General features: G+C 38.1%; 1 protein-coding gene across 2 annotated transcripts in view; it reads left to right on the top strand.

Moving 5' to 3' along the window:
- The window catches only part of RABEP1 (rabaptin, RAB GTPase binding effector protein 1), a 106,643-nt gene that overhangs the window by 67,560 nt on the left and 19,972 nt on the right, over positions 1 to 19,111 (top strand). For both annotated transcript variants that reach the window (XM_079797067.1, XM_079797066.1), the window contains 6 exons: positions 1,609 to 1,744; positions 4,682 to 4,860; positions 6,645 to 6,776; positions 11,369 to 11,836; positions 13,082 to 13,186; positions 14,863 to 14,979. In XM_079797067.1, the coding sequence (XP_079653193.1) occupies positions 1,609 to 1,744; positions 4,682 to 4,860; positions 6,645 to 6,776; positions 11,369 to 11,836; positions 13,082 to 13,186; positions 14,863 to 14,979 (1,137 nt within the window). The remainder of the gene's footprint in view (positions 1 to 1,608; positions 1,745 to 4,681; positions 4,861 to 6,644; positions 6,777 to 11,368; positions 11,837 to 13,081; positions 13,187 to 14,862; positions 14,980 to 19,111) is intronic.

Raw genomic sequence — 19,111 nt, 5'->3', positions numbered from 1 at the left:
CTCAGAGGACCCCCTTCCACATTCACGGATCACGGCAGCTCCAACTGCCGCCGATTTTTCTAGGCACAGACCTCCCGGTTCCCGCCGGTCCCACGGCTCGCGCGCTTCCCTCCCACCGCGGGGATTAGAAACCACACCTTATTTCAGGCGAAATCTGACCTTTCCGTGGTTCAGTGAAGGGTTCCTTTGAATCCGAATGTTTGCGCCGATAGGGGACCGGTGTTCTGGTGCTCGCAGCTCTGTTCTTTTATTTTTGTAAAGATTTTTTCAAATTGATTTTTAGAGAGAGAAGAAGGGAGAGGGGGAGAGAGCAAGAAACATCGATGTGAGTGGGAAAGAAGGATTGGCTGCCTCCTGCACCCCCCCTACCTACTTGACTAGAAATCCAACTGGCAAATGATGCCCAACCCAGCCACACCAGCTAGGGCTGGTTTTCTAATTTTAGTTAATTCTTGTTAGGACATGTGGAGTTCAAGGAAATTCATGTACTATACCACCATTGCCACTATTTTCCCAGAGTCCTGCTCAATAGCTTTTGAATGTTATAAATGTAATGTTGAGTCAAATATTTGTTCTAAGAAGTAATAACTGACAGAGTTAGTGGTATATACTACTATTTTGTATCTGCTGCATTGACTCTTTTACCATCAACTGAACAATCATTCTCTCCAGGTAATAGGAAAATGCCTCACAGCAGCCAGCATTTTGTCATGCTTGGTTAGTATCTTTCTGATTGGCTGACAACCTCCAGTGAAGCACCAAATGGCAGCTTTAAATAATTATGTTAGTCTGTGACCACTTTTACCGTATTGAATGAATATCTAGGAATAAAGATAACTGGAAACAGATTAGTCAGCTATTTCTTGTTTGAAGTGGAAAGATAAAAGGCATGATAATGACCTTGAAAATTAAATTAGACGTAATTGTTAGAAAAACGATTTGTAATGCCACATGAAAGTTAACTAAAGGCCAATGAACGGACAGTCTCTAAGACAGGGTGAAACAGGTAATTCTATAATCACTTTCTAGGGCAAGATTGCATCTTATTTTGGTTATAACTATTTCATATTTAGACTGAATTGTTAACATTTGAACATTATCGTTGATTGCTAACAGAAGTAAAGCAGTTTTTTTTAAAGTTGTGATTTTAAAAAGTATTCTGCATTTGCCTTCATGTTCGTGTTTGTTACGGTATAAGACCAGTTATTTTCCCCCTCATGACTTCCTCCTTTTTCCTTCCATGAATATGTGTCTGTGAAAATGTATCCTTTTTATAAATTAATGCATTTGTAATTATCTCACTAGAAATCAAAGAAAAGCAAACTTATAAGGCTATGGTACTATTTTTAACTTTAGAAAGTAACTACTGTCTAAAATAAAAACAGCCTAGTGCTACTGAGGATAAGATAAAATGAGCATATGTATGTGTTGCTCTGGAAATACAAATTGGAACTACCTTTTTGAAAAGAAGGTACAAAACTTATGTGTAATCTCAATTGTATAGCTACTCTCGTGTTTTGATTATAGATAATGCCTACTATTAGTTACTTTCCCAATTTCCTATATAAGTATGTAAATTTTAGTTTAATTGAATGTATCTTCTTTCAGGTTAAAGAACTGAATCATTATCTGGAGGCTGAGAAATCTTGTAGGACTGACCTAGAGATGTACGTAGCTGTTTTAAATACTCAGAAATCCGTTCTACAGGAAGATGCTGAGAAACTGCGAAAAGAATTGCATGAAGGTAAATATATATCTACATATATTTTTTATCTTAGTTTCTAAGAGAACTATGATATTGATGAACAAAACAGTAACAAATCTTAAAATACTATTCCAATATATTAGTGATTTAATTTAAGCTTTCGCAGTTGGTTTGAATATTCCCATGAAAATCTGGAGGTTTGAGGTCTACTAAAGATACTTAGATCATTAGTGGCTTCTCTTTCTTACAGGACCCAGTGATAATTTCACAGGGCATGAGCTCTTGCTGAAAGATAATGGGGCTGGGAACTTCTGCTTAAACTGTTTTTGCCCTTGATCCATTTTGATGGAGATGGATTAGCAAAAGTGATGTATACAAATAATGTATTCTGGTGTTCTTTAGTAACATCCCTGTTTATAAGGGATAATTTTGATTTCACTAGTTTGGTAGCAGAGAGGAGATGCAGAAATTGACTATTTTCTCAGGACAGAGGAAGAAGGCTCATCTTTTCCTTATTTAACTAAAAATATACTTTTGTCTTTAATTCTTCTACTGATTCCTGGGGTTCTTAACCTTTTTGTGTCATGGACTCTTGGAAATTTTGTGAATCCATTTCAGAATAATGTTTTTAATCCATAAAATACATAGGATTACAAAAGAAACCAATTATATGTGATATAGTAATACATGTGCTATTGCAGTAATGCATTAAATAACAAGGTCTAGCAGAAGGTTTAATAACTTATAATTTTGAAGTAGTGATGAGCATAAATGAAATATATAAAGATATATGTGGCTTCTGTTGGTGATCAAGTCATAGGTATTATTATATTTACTGTGGTTGGTTGCCTATATTTCATAATTGAAGGAAATGATAAATTTCAGTTAGAGGTTAGTGAAAGTAAAGATCTAATTTTTTCCCCTCATCCAACTATATGCGCTCCATTGAAATCTTACATTTGTTTCAGGTTATGTTAGTAACACATTTTAATATGCAGGTTTAGGACTATATTGATAGAGTCCTACAGTGAATACTTTTAAGTATATCAAGTGCTGTGAAACATATACTCTTCTGTAAATAATTTAGGTTTGCATATGAGTTAGCATTTTTCCCCCTAAATAGTGGAAAGCTGAAATTATATAAGTGTACAGAATTATTTCATAAAATGTTATGAAAATAACCCAAAGTTCGAGCAAGTCTTTGGCTTTCAGGAAACATTTTTCAAATGTGCTGCTGCAGTGAAAAAAGACATCCAAACTCTGAAAGGATGTTAAAAAAAAAAAGAATTGCTATTTAAACTATGTGCCCCAACCTTCCAGAAATAGTATAAGACTGACAAACTTTCCTAATATATCTGGAAAAGTATCTGAGAAGTTTCACTAAAATGAGTGTGTGGATAGAGTAATTTCCATACTGAAAACTACCAAAAAATAGTATTTGAATGAAAAGAAGACAGACAAAGAGTAAGCAGCAGCCTAAATTGGTGGAATTAGATATACAGTACAACCAAGTTAGTGCAATTGCATATCAGAGGTGCTAGGATTGCAATGTGTTAGGAGGCAGCAGTGCCACAGATAGGCTTCTTCAAAGTTGTTGTTCTTTCTTTAAAATTATTTTTTATTTTTATTGATTTCAGAGAGGAAGGGAGAGGGAGAGAGAGATAGAAACATCAATGATGAGAATCACTGATTGGTTGCCTCCTGCACGCCCCCTACTGGGGATTGAGCCTACAACCCAGGCATGTGCCCTTGACTGGAATCAAACCTGGGACCCTTCAATCCTCAGGCTGATGCTCCATCTACTGAGCCAAATCAGCCAGGGCCAAAGAAGTTGTTCTTAAGTGGAGTTTTGAAAGATTGGTAGGTATTTGTGAATGATGAACATAATATTCATGGTCATTTCCATGTGGTACAGCTACAGCAAGGTAAGGAAGTAAGATAAGTGTGGTTCAGCAGAAGAGGTGTAGCATGCAAAATGTGAAACAGGAGAGGTAGGCATGGGCCACGCCACAGAGACCTTATGCCAGGGATTTTGGATTTTATCATGGGCAGAAAGGAGCCTCTGAAGGGTTTAAAATCTTATTTCTTAAATAACAACTTTATTGAGATATAATTTGCATGCTATGAAGTTCACTCTTTTAAAGTGTACAGTTCTAATTTCAGAACATTTTTTTTATTCCCCAAAAATTCTGTATCCATTGCCAAACATCCCCTATTCTCTCCTCCCTCCCAGCCCCTGGCAACCACTAACCTTCTTTCTGTCTCTCTAGATTTGCCTATTCTGGATTTCTGTATAAATAAGATTATACAATGTATGGTCTTTGTATCTGGCTTCGCTGAAGGGTTTTAAACTTGCAAGTGATAATATTAATTTTGCATTTTAGAAAGTTCAATTTAACAGCAGGGTGGAGGATAGAATAGAGAGGGTAAGATGAATGGCAGGAAGAATAACAAAGGGACTGCTGTTGTAATTGTCTAAGTTATGATGGCTGGTGTAAGGCAGAAGATGGCTGTGTCATACTGCACAGGAGGCAGCGTTAGTAGGTTGCTGTTTCATTAGTAGGCTTCTGAGGCAGGAAAAGTCAGAAATGTGAGTTGTCTCTTAGGTTTCTTGCTTAGGTTGAGCTGATAAGTATCAATAACACAAGCATTTACAAAGATTCTTTGACTTAGCCTGAGAGGTCAAAACTAAATGGGCTCAAGAAGGATTCCTGAGTAACAATTTATGAGTGGTTACTAAACCTTTGACCTTTAGAGCAACATTTCCCAAAGTGTATTCCCTAAAATAGCAGTCGCCAACCAGTGGTCTGCGGACCACTGGTGGTCCATGAGGTCTGAAAGATTGGCATCTGCTGCCCTAGAACACTTGTTATGTGAGTGGCACTGTGGCAAAGATTTTTTTTGTCAAAGAAATTTGGGAAGTACTGTATTGCCTACCATTGAAATTCAGGGTTTTTGATTGGGGGATTTTTATAGTTTGCCATCTTTTGGAGCAAGAGCGACAACAACACAATCAGTTAAAACATACGTGGCAGAAGGCCAATGACCAGTTTCTGGAATCTCAGCGTTTGCTGATGAGAGACATGCAGAGAATGGAGATTGTGTTAACTTCAGAACAGCTCCGACAAGTTGAAGAACTGAAGAAGAAAGATCAGGTGAGTAGCATTTTTATAGGACTTGCTTGCTTTGTTAATAATGCATCCTCACTCATTCACATACATGTGACTGCATTACTTTATGTATATTAGAGACTGACTTACTCCTGAAATAAGGTGATGTATGCCATTTCAACAAACATAGGTGTATTTGAGGGATTTTGTTTTTCAACTTTAGAAATGGCCTTACCTAAAGGTCACATGTTTAGAAATGATCTGCTTCAGACTGCAGTATGCAACAGTGCATATTTCTGAGAAATTATTTCTCTATAGTTCTGTCCACTTTTCCTAGGGCTCTTGGAGTATGTTAATCCAGGCCAGGTAGAGAGTAATGGCCAGTCTCTGATTTCAGAGTGTAGGCACTTAGTCACCACCCCTCTTCCATATACCTCACTTCTCATGTGCCTGCTCTTTCTAGTTATATCAGGTTATTCAGAATTCCCTCAGATGGCTGCCTGTGCCCTGTACTTTTGTATGTGCTCCCCTTTTCCCTGGAAGCCTTGCTTATCTGCTCTCATAGAATTGGCAAACTCATATTACTGATCCTTCAAGATCCAGCTGAATTTCTGCTGCCTCAAATGAAATCAGTCATTAAAAAAAACGATACTTGTATAATACTGCAATTATTTGTGAGTTTGTCCCTTCCCTCTAGGCATTAAAAGTATCTTACTCATTTTTGAGTGAATGACTACATTTACTTCAATCATTCCTTTTGTATTTCATATAAATTTGTGAATCTTTTTTTAAGATTTTTAAATTGATTTTTAGAGAGAGAGGGAAGTAAAGAGAGGAGAGAGAGAGAAACATCAATGTGAGAGCCAAACAATTGCCTGCCTCCTACACACCACTCACTGGGGATGGAGCCTGAAACCTGGGCATGTGCCCCGATTGGGAATCCAACCAGCAACCTTTTGGTACATGGGATGACACCCAACCAACTGAGTCACACTGGTCAGGGCTGTACATCTTTCTAATGGATAAATAATACTCCTGTTAGTTTTCTACAGTGATCAGAAGGACTGTTCTATGCAAAGTTTCTTTCTTGGATCATTTGAAGAAGATAAGGGGCTTGCTTTCTTTTCTTTTACTTTTTTCTTGAGAGTGGAAGGGATGGGGAGAGATGGAGAGACAAAAACATTGATGTGAGAAACACACATCAATTGGTTGCCTCCTGCACATGCCCTGACCAGGGCCAGGGATTGAGTCTACAATGAGGTATATGCCCTTGACCAGAATCGAACCCGAGATCCTTCAGTTTGAGGGTCGACACACCATTCCACTGAGCCAAATCAGCCACGGCGTGTTTGCTTTCTTTTGTTTTGCCTTTCACATGGAAGCTATTTTCTGATTTCTTCTTTTTATTAGGGTTCATATTTTGTGCCTATAGTATTAAAATATTTTGTTTTTCCCAGCATAGCTTAGTGGTTGAGCATTGACCTATGAACCAGGAGGTCACGGTTCGATTCCCTGTGAGAGCATATGCCTGGGTTGCGGGCTCGATCCCCAGTGCTGATCAGTGATTCTCTCTCATCATTGATATTTCTATCTCTTCCCCCCTCCTTCCTCTCTGAAATCAATAAACATATATTTAAAATATATAAATAAAATATTTTGTTTTGACCAGATGCCCTTAGATGTGATTATAAAACAAATAAACTTAAGTGTCCAGTTTTCTCTCACTATAAAGTTCTTGTTCATTTTTGTTTTGAGTGGTTAAAGAACTACAGAAATCATTAAATATAGATTACTGGGTAATATATATTATTTTTCTTTCTAACTTTTAGGAGGAAGATGAACAACAAAGACTTAATAAGAGAAAGGACCACAAAAAAACGGATGTTGAGGAAGAAGTGAAACTACCAGTAGTGTGTGCTTTAACTCATGAAGAATCTTCAGTGCAGTTATCAAATGAAGAGGTATAGTGACTCTGTAATTAAAATCATTGTATGCGTGATGTTACCATTTTAGCTTCTCATACATTTATCAATTACATTGTTCATATGGGACGTGTGTAACTACTAGCTGAAAATTAAATAAAATGATATTTACTTTCAGTCATTCTTATGTTGGTATAAGTAGTACTATTTGAAATGTGTTGCAATTTCTCTCATAGTCTCTGAAATAATTTAGATGTTCTTTTATCCAGTGGTTCCAAAATTAAACCATTAGAAGAAATCTTTAATATCTGCAACATATTTTTATATGAATAGTTAATGTTGCTAATACATTGAGCTTTTTGTTTAAAAGAGATTATTTAAAATGTTGAAACACTTAACTCCCTATAGCATATATGAAGTATTAACCAGTATTAGGTCTTAAAGCCCTGAGAATAATAGTAGGTGAGGTTTGGCAGTTTGTGGTGGGGCAGGGTAGAACATTTCAGGTGTTGGGAATGGATGGGGTGGAGGGACCTGGAGGTGGAAAGTGTAAGGTGGTGTTTTTATGGCCTCATTACTTTTCATCCACAATGTGGACGGGCCTCCTCATTAGGTTTCCTGTCTTCAGCCTGTCCCACTCCATTGCACCCTCAGCGTTACTGGCAGATTTATTTTTCTTAAGTGCAGCAGTAGTCAGGCTACTACTACCACTGCCTCCCAGTGCCTACATAATTAAGTGCAAATTCCTCACTCAGATAGTCGAGGTCATTCATAATGTGCACTCTGTTTGAGCCACATTGATTGTCTTGTGCTACACTCCCCACCTTGCATGGTGGTTTCTTCACCTGGAATGCTTATCTCCCTCTGCTTTTCTGGTATTGAAATCCTTCTATTTATTCTTCAAGACTCATGCTGGTATCCCCTCTTCAATGAGAAAAATGCTTCTCTTATTGCCTTTAGGATAAAAACTAAAAAAGGAACCTAGGTTGGCATAGAATTATTTAAAATGTTGAAACACTCAACTCCCTATAGCATCTATGAAGTATTAACCAGTATTAGACAGTATTAGACAGTTGAAAGGCCCTTCTAGCCTTACTGTGCTGGCCACTTCATCCCAACCAGACCTTTCTACTTACTGTCAGTGCTCACATACCTGTATATACTGTCCTGCTGTTTAGATTTCATGCTCACTTTCCTACCCCTGCCTCCTTTCCCAGCCTGCTACAGCAATTTCAGTTAAATTGGATTAAGGGTCTTACCCACTTTCAGAGGTGTTTTTTAGTTTGCAGATTTACTCTGAGCCATGAATATCTTCCTGGTGGCTTATATTTCCATGTTTATGGATTGACATTTTAAGAAAAGTTTTAAAAAATCCTATCAGACATTGAAAAGTATGATGTAATTGTTTTTCTGCATTCTTTGTTTTGAATCATACACTGAGGACCACTAGGCCTGATTCTGCTGTATTTTTTTTTAATAGTTAGATTCCCAGGAGACTGTCTCAACTTTCGGGTACTGCCAAATATTATGTGGTTTCTGTGTCATGCAGTCCTGTGTCCAGGAATGTTTGAAAAAGTTTCAAACATTTCCAAAAATATTTTAGCAGGAATATAGGAAAGGGAGATTTTTTTGTGATTTGCAACGAAGCCTTTTTTAATTTTTTCTTAACAGATCTATGATATATTGTATATAGCATTATTTCCTGACATTTGAAGTATCTTCTAGACTTTCAGATCTGATATTTTGAATATTTGTTTCAAATTGAGAATTAAGACAATTTAGCCTGTTGGTTTAAAGTTAATATGGAATGCTTTGGAAACTTAGTCATATTTATTGATAAAAACATTTAAATTTGTAGGACATCATATCTTTAACCTTATGCTTAGAATATGGTTTTCTCACTACAATGGTATATATGTTCATTATAGAAAATTTGGAAAATACAGGAAGGTATACAAAGTAAAAATAACCGGTAGGCAATTCTGCCCAGAGATAGCCACCAATAATATTTTGCCATGTACCTCTCCTTTCCCTCTTTTTCTGTTTTCATTCCCAAAGTTAAAGTATATGTGTTTCTATTTGCACTTTTTAAACATAATCCAATTGTAACTCTACATACTGTGTCATATATCATTCCCCGCCCCCACACTTAAATCTGTTTTTAAAGGTTTTGACACATCAGTAAATGTTTTTTTCCAAAAAAGGTAACATAATGGCTGACATATTTCAGCATGTAAATGTACCATAATTCCTACTGATTGATTTATGCCCAGGTTTTAATTTGTAAAAGTCACTGAGTGACAACATGGAGAGGTCAATGCCAGGGAAAGAAAAGTTTAATGGTATTCACATTCCTCTTGGAAATGAGAGTCGTGGACCAGCATATGTGGTACACCAGGTGAGCCACCGGGGGAAGCAGCAGAGCTGGTCATGAGGCAGAACGGGAGCAAGGGCAAAGCATGCCCTAGAGCCATTGTGGTTTTTTTGAGGAAAAGGGAAGGGTAAACAGCATCCAATTGGCTAGTATGAATAAGTCTAGTGGGCTTTGGGGTAGGGGAAATGCTTGGTGTGTAAGAGTCAGATAAAGGAATTGGTTGGAGGTATTGACTCAGGATTAGTTGATTTGTATATGAAAGGCATGTTTGCAGGCAAGTTGTATATTCTAGGAATTACCTAGCTTGGGAGGGGCAGTCTCTCCTTGGCCAGTAAGACCCCAAAATGTCAAAAACATTGTAAAATGTAGAAAATAAAGGTACACTATTTGCACACTGATATAGTATAGTCAAGTTTGTCCATTGTCCCAAAAATGTATACACACTTTGACTAATTATTAATTCTAGTGGGTTAAATCTGAAAAGAAACATCAATTGAGCTATCAGAAAAAAAGTGTGTATACATTTTTTTGGGACACCCTATATAATTCTTTTTTGTACAAAAATCATATGAACTTACCCGATTACTTCGTTAGTATAAGTTTGTGGGAAAAGAACTGCTGAGTTTGAGGATATAAACATTTGTAAGGTATTAGAACATATTGTTGAATCATCTTTTGGAAACACCACAACAGTTTACACTTCTCCTGGAAGTGTTCCTTATGCTGTTACCATCATGGCAGTCTGCTGTTTTTCTGCCCTGTCCCCTTCCCTCTTTGTCACAGCAGCATTGTATGTGATAGCATTAGATGTTAGGCTCCTTCATAGTTCACAGAATGGGTTCCCAATTCTTACTAGGATACTTTTTTGGGACCTTTGCCATAGCCACTTAATATGTACTAGATTTATGTTCCTTAGTCATCCGAATTTCAAAGAGGAAAGAAATCAAGAACTTAACATAAAAGTTGTCAACTATTTTACCAAGTAAGGACATTTTTTAGACATTAAAAAAATGTTATTCCACAATCTTTTTTAGTTCATAAAAGGAAGGACGTTTAACAACAAAGAGTAGGAAGGCTATTATCTTAAAATAAAGGTTACTACTTTAATTTGAGTGCATTTAGTTTTAAGAGAAACTTGCTGCATTTTCCTTTTTTTCTAACCCTCACTAGCTGTGTCACTGCATCACGGAATGGCACTGGTGCCCTTTTTCACTTTGAGAATGTGCTGTACCACATTTTTAAAAATTGAGATGAAATTCATGTAACATAGAGTTAACCATTTAAAGTGCAGCAGAATTTAATATGCTTACAATGTTACTCAGCCATCACCTCTGTCTAGTTTCAAAACATTTTCATCACCCCCAAAAGAAGACATTATATCCATTAAGGCGTCACTCGCCATTCTCTTTTCCTCTCAGCCTCTGGCAGCCACTTGTTTGTTTTTGGTCTTTGTGGACTTATCTATTCTGGACGTTTCATATATTTGAGATCAAATGATATATATAACTTTTGCATCTAGCTTCTTTCACTTCGTGTACCACATTTAACATGTTAGTTACATCATGCTTGAAACATGGTTTCTGGCATACCACATTACCCTCATTTCACTTCTGCCACTCTGCTACTCCTTCCTCTCTCCATCCCCAGAATGTGTTTTTCAGGGTTCTGCCCTTGACCTTCTCATCCTACCGATTATCTTAAGTGTTCTGATTTGCTGCTCTGATTTGAATTATCATTATATGATGGTTACTCCCAAGTCTCTGTCTAAAGACTTAAATGTCCCTCTATTGGATGGACATCTCCACTTGGATATACAACAGGCATCTCACACTCAACATACTCAGCAGTGAATTTCAGCAAACCTTCTCTGACTGCTTATGTGTGAACTAAATTCCTCTCCTTGAGCTACCTGTTAATTTACAGGGTCACATTTTATTAAATACAGTGTTCTGATCACCTGCTTACTTGTTTAGTTTTTCATGAAGCATCTTGAGGGCAGAGATTGCTCACAGTTGTATCCTGAGTTCACAGGATGCAAGTTGTATCTTGCTCACAGATGTATCCCAAGTTCCTGGTTTAGTGTCCAGCAAGCAAATAGAGGGTACTCAATAAATGTTTGTTCAATAAATACGTGAAGGTAACACACTAATGGTTATCATGTGTAACATGTGGTAAAATTCTTTTAGTATATGGTAATTTTCCTTTTTGAAAATACAGAGAATTTTCTAATGTGGCAATATGTATTTTCACATTTCAGGAGCATTTAGATAGTACCCATGGTTCAGTCCATTCCTTAGATGCAGATTTACTGTTGCCATCTGGAGATCCATTCAGTAAATTGGACAATGACATGTTTAAAGACGGACTCAGGAGAGCACAGTCTACAGACAGCTTGGGAACCTCAGGCTCACTGCAATCCAAAGCTTTAGGCTATAACTACAAAGCAAAATCTGCTGGAAACCTGGACGAATCAGATTTTGGACCACTAGTAGGAGCAGATTCCGTGTCTGAGAACTTTGATACTGCCTCCCTTGGGTCACTGCAAATGCCAAGTGGGTTTACGTTAACCAAAGATCAGGAAAGAGCAATCAAGGCAATGACACCCGAACAAGAAGAGACTGCGTCTCTCCTCTCCAGTGTCACCCAGGGTATGGAAAGTGCTTACGTGTCCCCCAGTGGTTATCGCTTAGTCAGTGAGACAGAATGGAATCTCCTGCAAAAAGAGGTGAGTTATCTTTCTCTTTTCCTCCTGATCACTTTGAGCAATACTGGGTAACTCCGGAATTTATTGTTCATTCAGAAGATAGTCCCTGGAGTCAGTACATGTACATGCTGTTAGCAAGTGGATATTCACCTTATTGTCTGACCCTTGTCATAGCTGCTTTGGCTATTCCAGGTGATTATGATGAAGGAACTGACTAGCTAATTGCATTGAGTGTGAACTTTTCTACCTGCAGTCACACCTCTGAAGTGGAGCAGTCTGCCTGAATAGGATAGCTAAGTTTAAGTTAGAGGAGCCTGAATTTGCTTTGCTTTGCAGTTTCTATAATCTCAATGTATTCCAAGATTCCTACTTTTTCATTTTTCCTTGATATTTGAAGTGCAAATGCTTGTCAGCAATAGATGCTGAGAGTGAATTTAAGGGGAGGGGGTGGAAAATACGGGAAAGAAAAAAAGGCAACCTTTATGAGGTTAATTTTCCTTCTAATAGTATTTGTAAATTCAGAAGTAATATAGGAGATAAAACCTGTAATATATACTTGCATAGTGCTTTACAGATTACAAAGCCCTTTCACATACCTCATCTCTTTGAGCTTCTTGATAATAATGAGGCAGTCAGGACATTATTGTCCCCAATTTACAGGAGAAGAAACTAGCTCAAAAGGTCAAGTGACTTGTTTAAGTTTCCCCTTTGACTTGGCAGCAAAACCTGGGTTAGAATACAGGTTTTCTGACTTCCAGTGCTTTCCTTTACCCAGGGTTACTTTTCTTTAAAGGAGCTGTCAATCAGTAAGTAGAACAGCTTATTAAGCCCCAAAGAAACTTTTCTTCTCTACATGTGAGAAGGTGCTACTTAACAGCTTCATACCTACTTGTAATTGGAGCAGGTGAAATGGGTAATTGGCACTGGTTCCTCCTCCCGTCCCCTTCCTTGGCTGGGTTTCAGTTGTGAGTTCCACGGTGCAGTACCTTCTGCTTGCTTTGTGTTTTCCTCAAATGTGGTGTTTTGTGGCACTTAGTCTCTTGGTGGTAAAGTCATGTCCCTTGTTTTGCTTTCGTACTTGTAACAGCTTATGACTTTTTAGAATCTAATCCTGTGTTGTAACTTCTTGCCTTAAGTACCTGAAGAAATTGTTTACTCCATGTTCTACTTTGAGTAACATAGGTAAGACTGTGCATGTGTTCCTCACGTTTGTGATGTAGAATTATTTTGTTCTGCCTGATAAGAGGTGATTTTGGTGCCCTTCAGGTACATAATGCTGGAAATAAACTTGGTAGACGTTGTGATATGTGTTCCAATTATGAAAAACAGTTACAAGGAATTCAGATTCAGGAGGCCGAAACAAGAGACCAGGTGAGTTTCTTTTGGGTATGCCAAATTGGTGAGCTGTTGTCGTTTTCATTGGAAGTGCAGAATTAATTTGTTTTCCCCTCCCATTTGCTTTATGAAGTACATCCGTCTTGTTAAATATGAAATACTCTGGTACATGCAATGTCAGTTACATCTCCAGTGGGAGCACACTAGAACCTCTGCTTCTGTGTGTCTTTGCTTTATCAGCTTGCCCAACACCTCATAGGTCAGCTCAGCTCTTTCAGAGACACTGGTATAGCCTACCTACGAACTTGCCCCTTCTGCCCAAGGCTTAAAAGGGATACTATCATGAGTATATAAACATGGAACATTAATTGAATATTATATTAATCAGTATTTGGAATCATCATTGCTTGTTGCCTCTATTTCTTGTTATAAATTTGTTGAATTAATTAGGTTAATTTACAGGGTCACAGAAATTAAGATTAGGTTGATCTGGTATACTGAAATTGACAAGTATCTTTTACAAATATAGTACCTAATAATGGACTCCTCAGTAACACTTAGAAAATAATGTGGAATTCGTGAGAGTAGGCTTGTGAAAGTATATGTAAGGAAAAGATACTTTTTTTCTTATATTTCCTAATTGTTCTTTGTTATGAAGATTGTTCCCTTTGTCTTCAACATAAGTTTAGGCATATTAGAATGATGGCTTAATATTTTCAAATGCCATTGGCATTGATTTCCTGCCTATATGATTTTTTCATAGATGGTTGAAAGGTAAATTTCTAAAGCTGTTTGTGAAACTTAGGTTAGCCTCTGGTAGTGTGGTGTTGGAATGGGCTATCTTGCACTCCACAGTCATTTCAGTAGACATTCAACTGTGTTTGGCGTTTTGCTGAATCTTGGGTATTCAGGTACAAATAGAACATAGTACTTACTGCCCATAAGGAGCTTTCAGAGTTGCTAGCCAAGCTATCAGTTCCATATAGTTCGTTCCTGAGATGTACACACAGAACTAGTGGAGGGACAGGAACATCTAACTTTACTTTGGGCTCAGTTGAGTAACACTTGTGGGTAACACTTGAGTTAAATTTCTTTTAGAACTTGAGTAAAAATTAATTAGGAAAAGAAGTGAGGAAAGGGTGTTCAAGGAGAGGAAAGATGTACAAATGAGCAGAGTTATGAAGGAAAGTTATGTGTTCTAGAAAGTATGAATAGTTCTGTGGCGAGGCAAAGGGTGTGTGTGATAAAATAATGGGAGAGGAAGTTACCAAGGTCATGATGACATCACTGAGGGAGGGGTAATGATTGAAGGGATTTAAATTTGACCCTGAAGACTTTAGGAGACATTTAGGGATTTTAAGTAGGGAAATGGTAATGTGATTTGACTTTTGTTTTAGAAAAAATGTCTGGTGTTAGTATGGATTGTAGGTTGGAGGCAGAGGATATACTAGTGTCAGGGAGGCCGGTGTCCTAGCTTAGAGGACCCAGGAGGAAAAGCAGATAATGTATGTGAAAAATGATTTGTTAACTGTAAAGCAGAGTATAGTCATCAAATTAGGCCATTTATCTCTTTTTTTTTTTTCTGAATTGACAAATCTGTGATTTTTTTCAGAGAAAGAAAATTAAATTTAAAAATTTTGGAGTTACAGATTTTTTTCATTTTATAAAAGAATTCTAGTACTTCCTTCTAATTGACATTTAAAATTATATAGGTGAAAAAACTACAGGTGATGCTAAGACAAGCAAATGACCAGTTAGAGAAGACAATGAAAGATAAACAGGAGCTAGAAGACTTCATAAAGCAAAGCACTGAAGATTCAAGTCATCAGGTAAATGAGGTTTTTAGGATGTGACCTATGGGGGGGATGACTGGGTTGTTTAAATAAAAAAATTATGAAAACTTAATAATGTTTCTTTCTTGCCCTGAAGATTTGTCAGTTCTGTTTTCCTTCTTAACTATATTTTTCTGGTATCTGTTTTGTAGATTAAAAAGCACAACATTTGAAGTAACTGATTAATGAATACCAGGAGGCTGATTCTCCTTTCCCCTTTGTTTTTTATTTGGTTTTCTGCTGCACAACAAACTTGCAGACAGAAGAGATACTAATTATTATTATTATTATTTTTTTTACTTTTTAAAAGTATAGTGTTCATAGTATAAAAACTCAGACATACCAGAACTAACATCCTTGTAACCATATCAAGATCAAGTAATAGGACATTAACTAGTACACCAGAAACCTTCACTTTCTCCTCCACTTATCTATCACCCCTTCCCCAGAGGTAACCATTGTCCTAACTTCTAACACCATTAGATTAGTTTTGTCTGTTTTTTAATTTAATTTTAATATTTTAACAAATGAATCATACAATTTGTATTCTTTTGTGTCTGTCTTCCTCTATTCAACATGTGAGATTCTTACTCAAGATGCTTGTAGCAGTATGCTTATTTTCATTGTTGTATAGTTGTACTAGTTATGGATATATCACAATTTATATATCACAGTGAGCATTTGGGTTGTTTCTAGTCCTGGTATATTATAAATAATTCTACTTTGAAATTTTTGTATAGAGCTTGTTGAACATATTTCTGGTGGGTATATGCCTAGGAGTGAAATTCCTGGGTTAGAATGTTCAAAATGTCTTTAGTAGATACTAAGGCCAAAGAGTTTTGCAGTGTGTTTGTATGAATTTATACTCTTCACCAGCAATATATGAGAATTCCTGTGGATTGCAGTCTTGACAAACTTCATTTTGTTAGTTATTTTAATTATAGCCATTTTGGTGGGTGTGAATAGTATTTCACTGTGGCTTAGTTTGCATTTCCCTGATGACCATTGAGGTTATTTAGCATTTTCATGTTATTTTGGCTACTGGGATATCATTTTGTTTGTGTGTGAGATTCCTTCTCAAGTCTTAGGCTAATTTTTTCTATTGCATTGTGTTCTTTTAATTTTAATTTTTAATTTTTTAAGGTTTATTTTATTAAATTTAATAAATCTTTATTGTTCAGATTATTACAATTGTTCCTCTTTTGCCCCCCCACCCCCCATAGCTCCCCTCCACCTGGTTCCCACCCCACCCTCTGCTCTTACCTCCCTCCCCCAGCACTGTCCTCATCCATCGGTGTACAATTTTTGTCCAGTCTCTTCCTGCACCCCCCACACCCCTTTCCCCCCGAGAATTGTCAGTCCACTCCCTTTCTATGCCCCTGATTCTATTATATTCACCAGTTTATTCTGTTCATCAGATTTTTTATTCACTTGATTTTTAGATTCACTTGTTGATAGACATATTTTTTGTTCATAATTTTTATCCTTACCTTTTTCTTCTTCTTCCTCTTCTTAAAGAATACCTTTCAGCATGTCCTATAATACTGGTTTGGTGTTGATGAACTCCTTTAGCTTTTTCTTATCTGTGAAGCTCTTTATCTGACCTTCAATTCTGAATGATAGGTTTGCTGGGTAGAGTAATCTTGGTTGTAGGTTCTTGCTATTCATCACTTTGAATATTTCTTGCCACTCCTGTCTAGCCTGCATAGTTTCTGTTGAGAAATCAGCTGACAATCGTATGGGTGCTCCCTTGTAGGTAACTAACTGTTTTTCTCTTGCTGCTTTCAATATTCTCTCTCTGTCTTTTGCTCTTGGCATTTTAAGTATGATGTGTCTTGGTGTGGTCCTCTTTGGATTCCTTTTGTTTGGGGTTCTGTGTGCTTCCTGGACTTGTAAGTCTATTTCTTTCACCAGGTGGGGGAAGTTTTCGGTTATTATTTCTTCAAATAGGGTTTCAGTATCTTGCTCTTTCTCTTCTTCTGGCACCCCCATAATTCGGATGTTGGTACGGTTGAGGTTGTCGTAGAGGCTTCTTACCCTATCTTCAAATTTTTGGATTCTCTTTGCTTTTCCGGTTGAGTGTTTTTTGCTTTTTTGTATTTCAAATCTTTGACTTGATTCTTGCGATCCTCTATTCTGCTGTTGGATCTCTGTATAATATTTTTTATTTCAGTCAGTGTATGTTTAATTTCTAGTTGGTCCTTTTTCATATCCTCGAGGGTCTGGCTAAATTTATCGGCCTTTTCTAGGAAATTCTTGAAAAACCTTATAACCGTGGTTTTGAACTCTATATCCAGTCATTTGCTTTCCTCCATTTCTTTTGTGATCTGTTTCTTTGTCTCCGCATTTACCTGCTTCCCTGAGTTGGTAGAGTAGCTTTGTTTGGTAGGTATCCTATAGGGCACATTGGCTCAGCCTCCCCAGTTACCTGAGGTGGACACTCTTGGTGCACCCCTTTGTGGACTGTATGCTCAGCCTTGTTGTAGGTAAGTCTTTTTAAAAAATATATATTTTATTGATTTTTTACAGAGAGGAAGGGAGAGGGGATAGAGAGCTAGAAACATCGATGAGAGAGAAACATTGACCAGCTGCCTCCTGCACACTCCCCCACCGGGGATGTGCCCGCAACCAATGTACATGCCCTTGACCAGAATCGAACCTGGGACCCTTCAGTCCGCAGACCAACGCTCTATCCACTGAGCAAAACCGGTTTCGGCAATGTAGTTAAGTCTTGATTGTTGTTGTTATCACTGGGAGGAATTGACCTCCAGGCCAATTGGCTGAGAGGATCAGCTGTGTCTATGCTGGGAGAACTTCTGTGCTGGATACAGACACCTTTATGAGATAAGACTTGCAAAATTGCAGAAACCTCTGTGCTCAGCTTGGATGGGGCGGAGTCTCAGGGCGGAGCAGACAGCCTTGGTTTCCCTTCAGCCCTGCGGTATGAGGCCCCTGGGTCTCAGTGTCCCTCAGTAATCGCTGCAAGCACCTCTTGAGTGAAAGCCGCCCTTGTGTTTCGCCCACTGCCAGACAGTCCAGTTTCTTTCCGAATGAGTCTGGGTTCCCAGAAACTCGCCTGGAACTGGAGTTTAGCACCGTCAGAGCTTCCGTCTCCCTCCCGCTTTAGAACGCCAGCCACGCACTCAGCCGCCCGTGCATTCAGCAGTCAGTCCTCTGTGCAGGCGCACCTTCGGACCTCTGCCTTCCGCTGCTCTCGAGTCTCAGTGTGCTTTCTCTTTTTCTGACAGTCCAGATTCCCCCCGTATGAGTCTGGTTTCCCAGAGTCTCACCCGGGACTGGAGTTCAGTGCAGTCAGGAGCTTCCGTCTCCCTCCCGCTTTAGAAAGCCAGCCGCGCACTCAGGCGCCCATGATTGCAGCCACCCATCCTCTCCGCGCGCCCGTCTCCGTATCTCAGCCTTTTGCAGCTCCTTTGAGTCTCAATGTACTTTCCTCTTTCCTTCTAGTTGTAGAATTTCCACTCAGCCAGCTTTCCTGTGGTTCTGGATGGTGTCCGTTTTGTCTTTTATCTGTAGTTTTGATATTGTTGTGTGAGGCAGCAGTTTAGGTGTTTACCTATGCCGCATCTTGGTTTCTCCGTGTTCTTTTAATTTTTAAAAAGTTACTTGTTTTTCTGATTTGTTAGTTGTTTTTCTAATCCTCACTTGAGGATATTTTTTCTATTGATTTTTAGAGAGTGAAAGGGATGGGGGAGGGGGGACAGAGAAATAGAGAAGGGAGGGAGAGTGAGAGAAACATTGATGTGAGAGACATTGACTGGTTGCCCCCTACACACACTCCAAACGGGCTGGGGATGGAACCTGCAACCCATGTATGTGTTCTTGACCAGAATTGAACCTGTGACTCTGGTGTTTCAGCTGATGCTCTAACCATTGGGAATACCAGCCAGGATAGGAATTTTTTATATAATCTTCTTGGTGTCTTTTAGTGATTTGTGTTGCAGATGTCTTCTATCCTATATTTTGTTTTTGTTATTATTATCATAATCATGATCATTATTTTTTACTCCTCACTCGAGGATGTTTTTCATTGATGAGAGAGAGGAGGTGTGGGGGAGGGATGGAATCTGCAACCTGGGTATGTGCCCTGACTGGAAACGGTTGCGAAGTA

This window comes from Cnephaeus nilssonii (assembly GCF_951640355.1).
Source record: "Cnephaeus nilssonii genome assembly, chromosome: 19".
Classification (NCBI taxonomy): domain Eukaryota; kingdom Metazoa; phylum Chordata; class Mammalia; order Chiroptera; family Vespertilionidae; genus Cnephaeus; species Cnephaeus nilssonii.
Note: the sequence above shows the minus strand (reverse complement) of the source record. Positions and strands in the feature narration are given on the sequence as shown.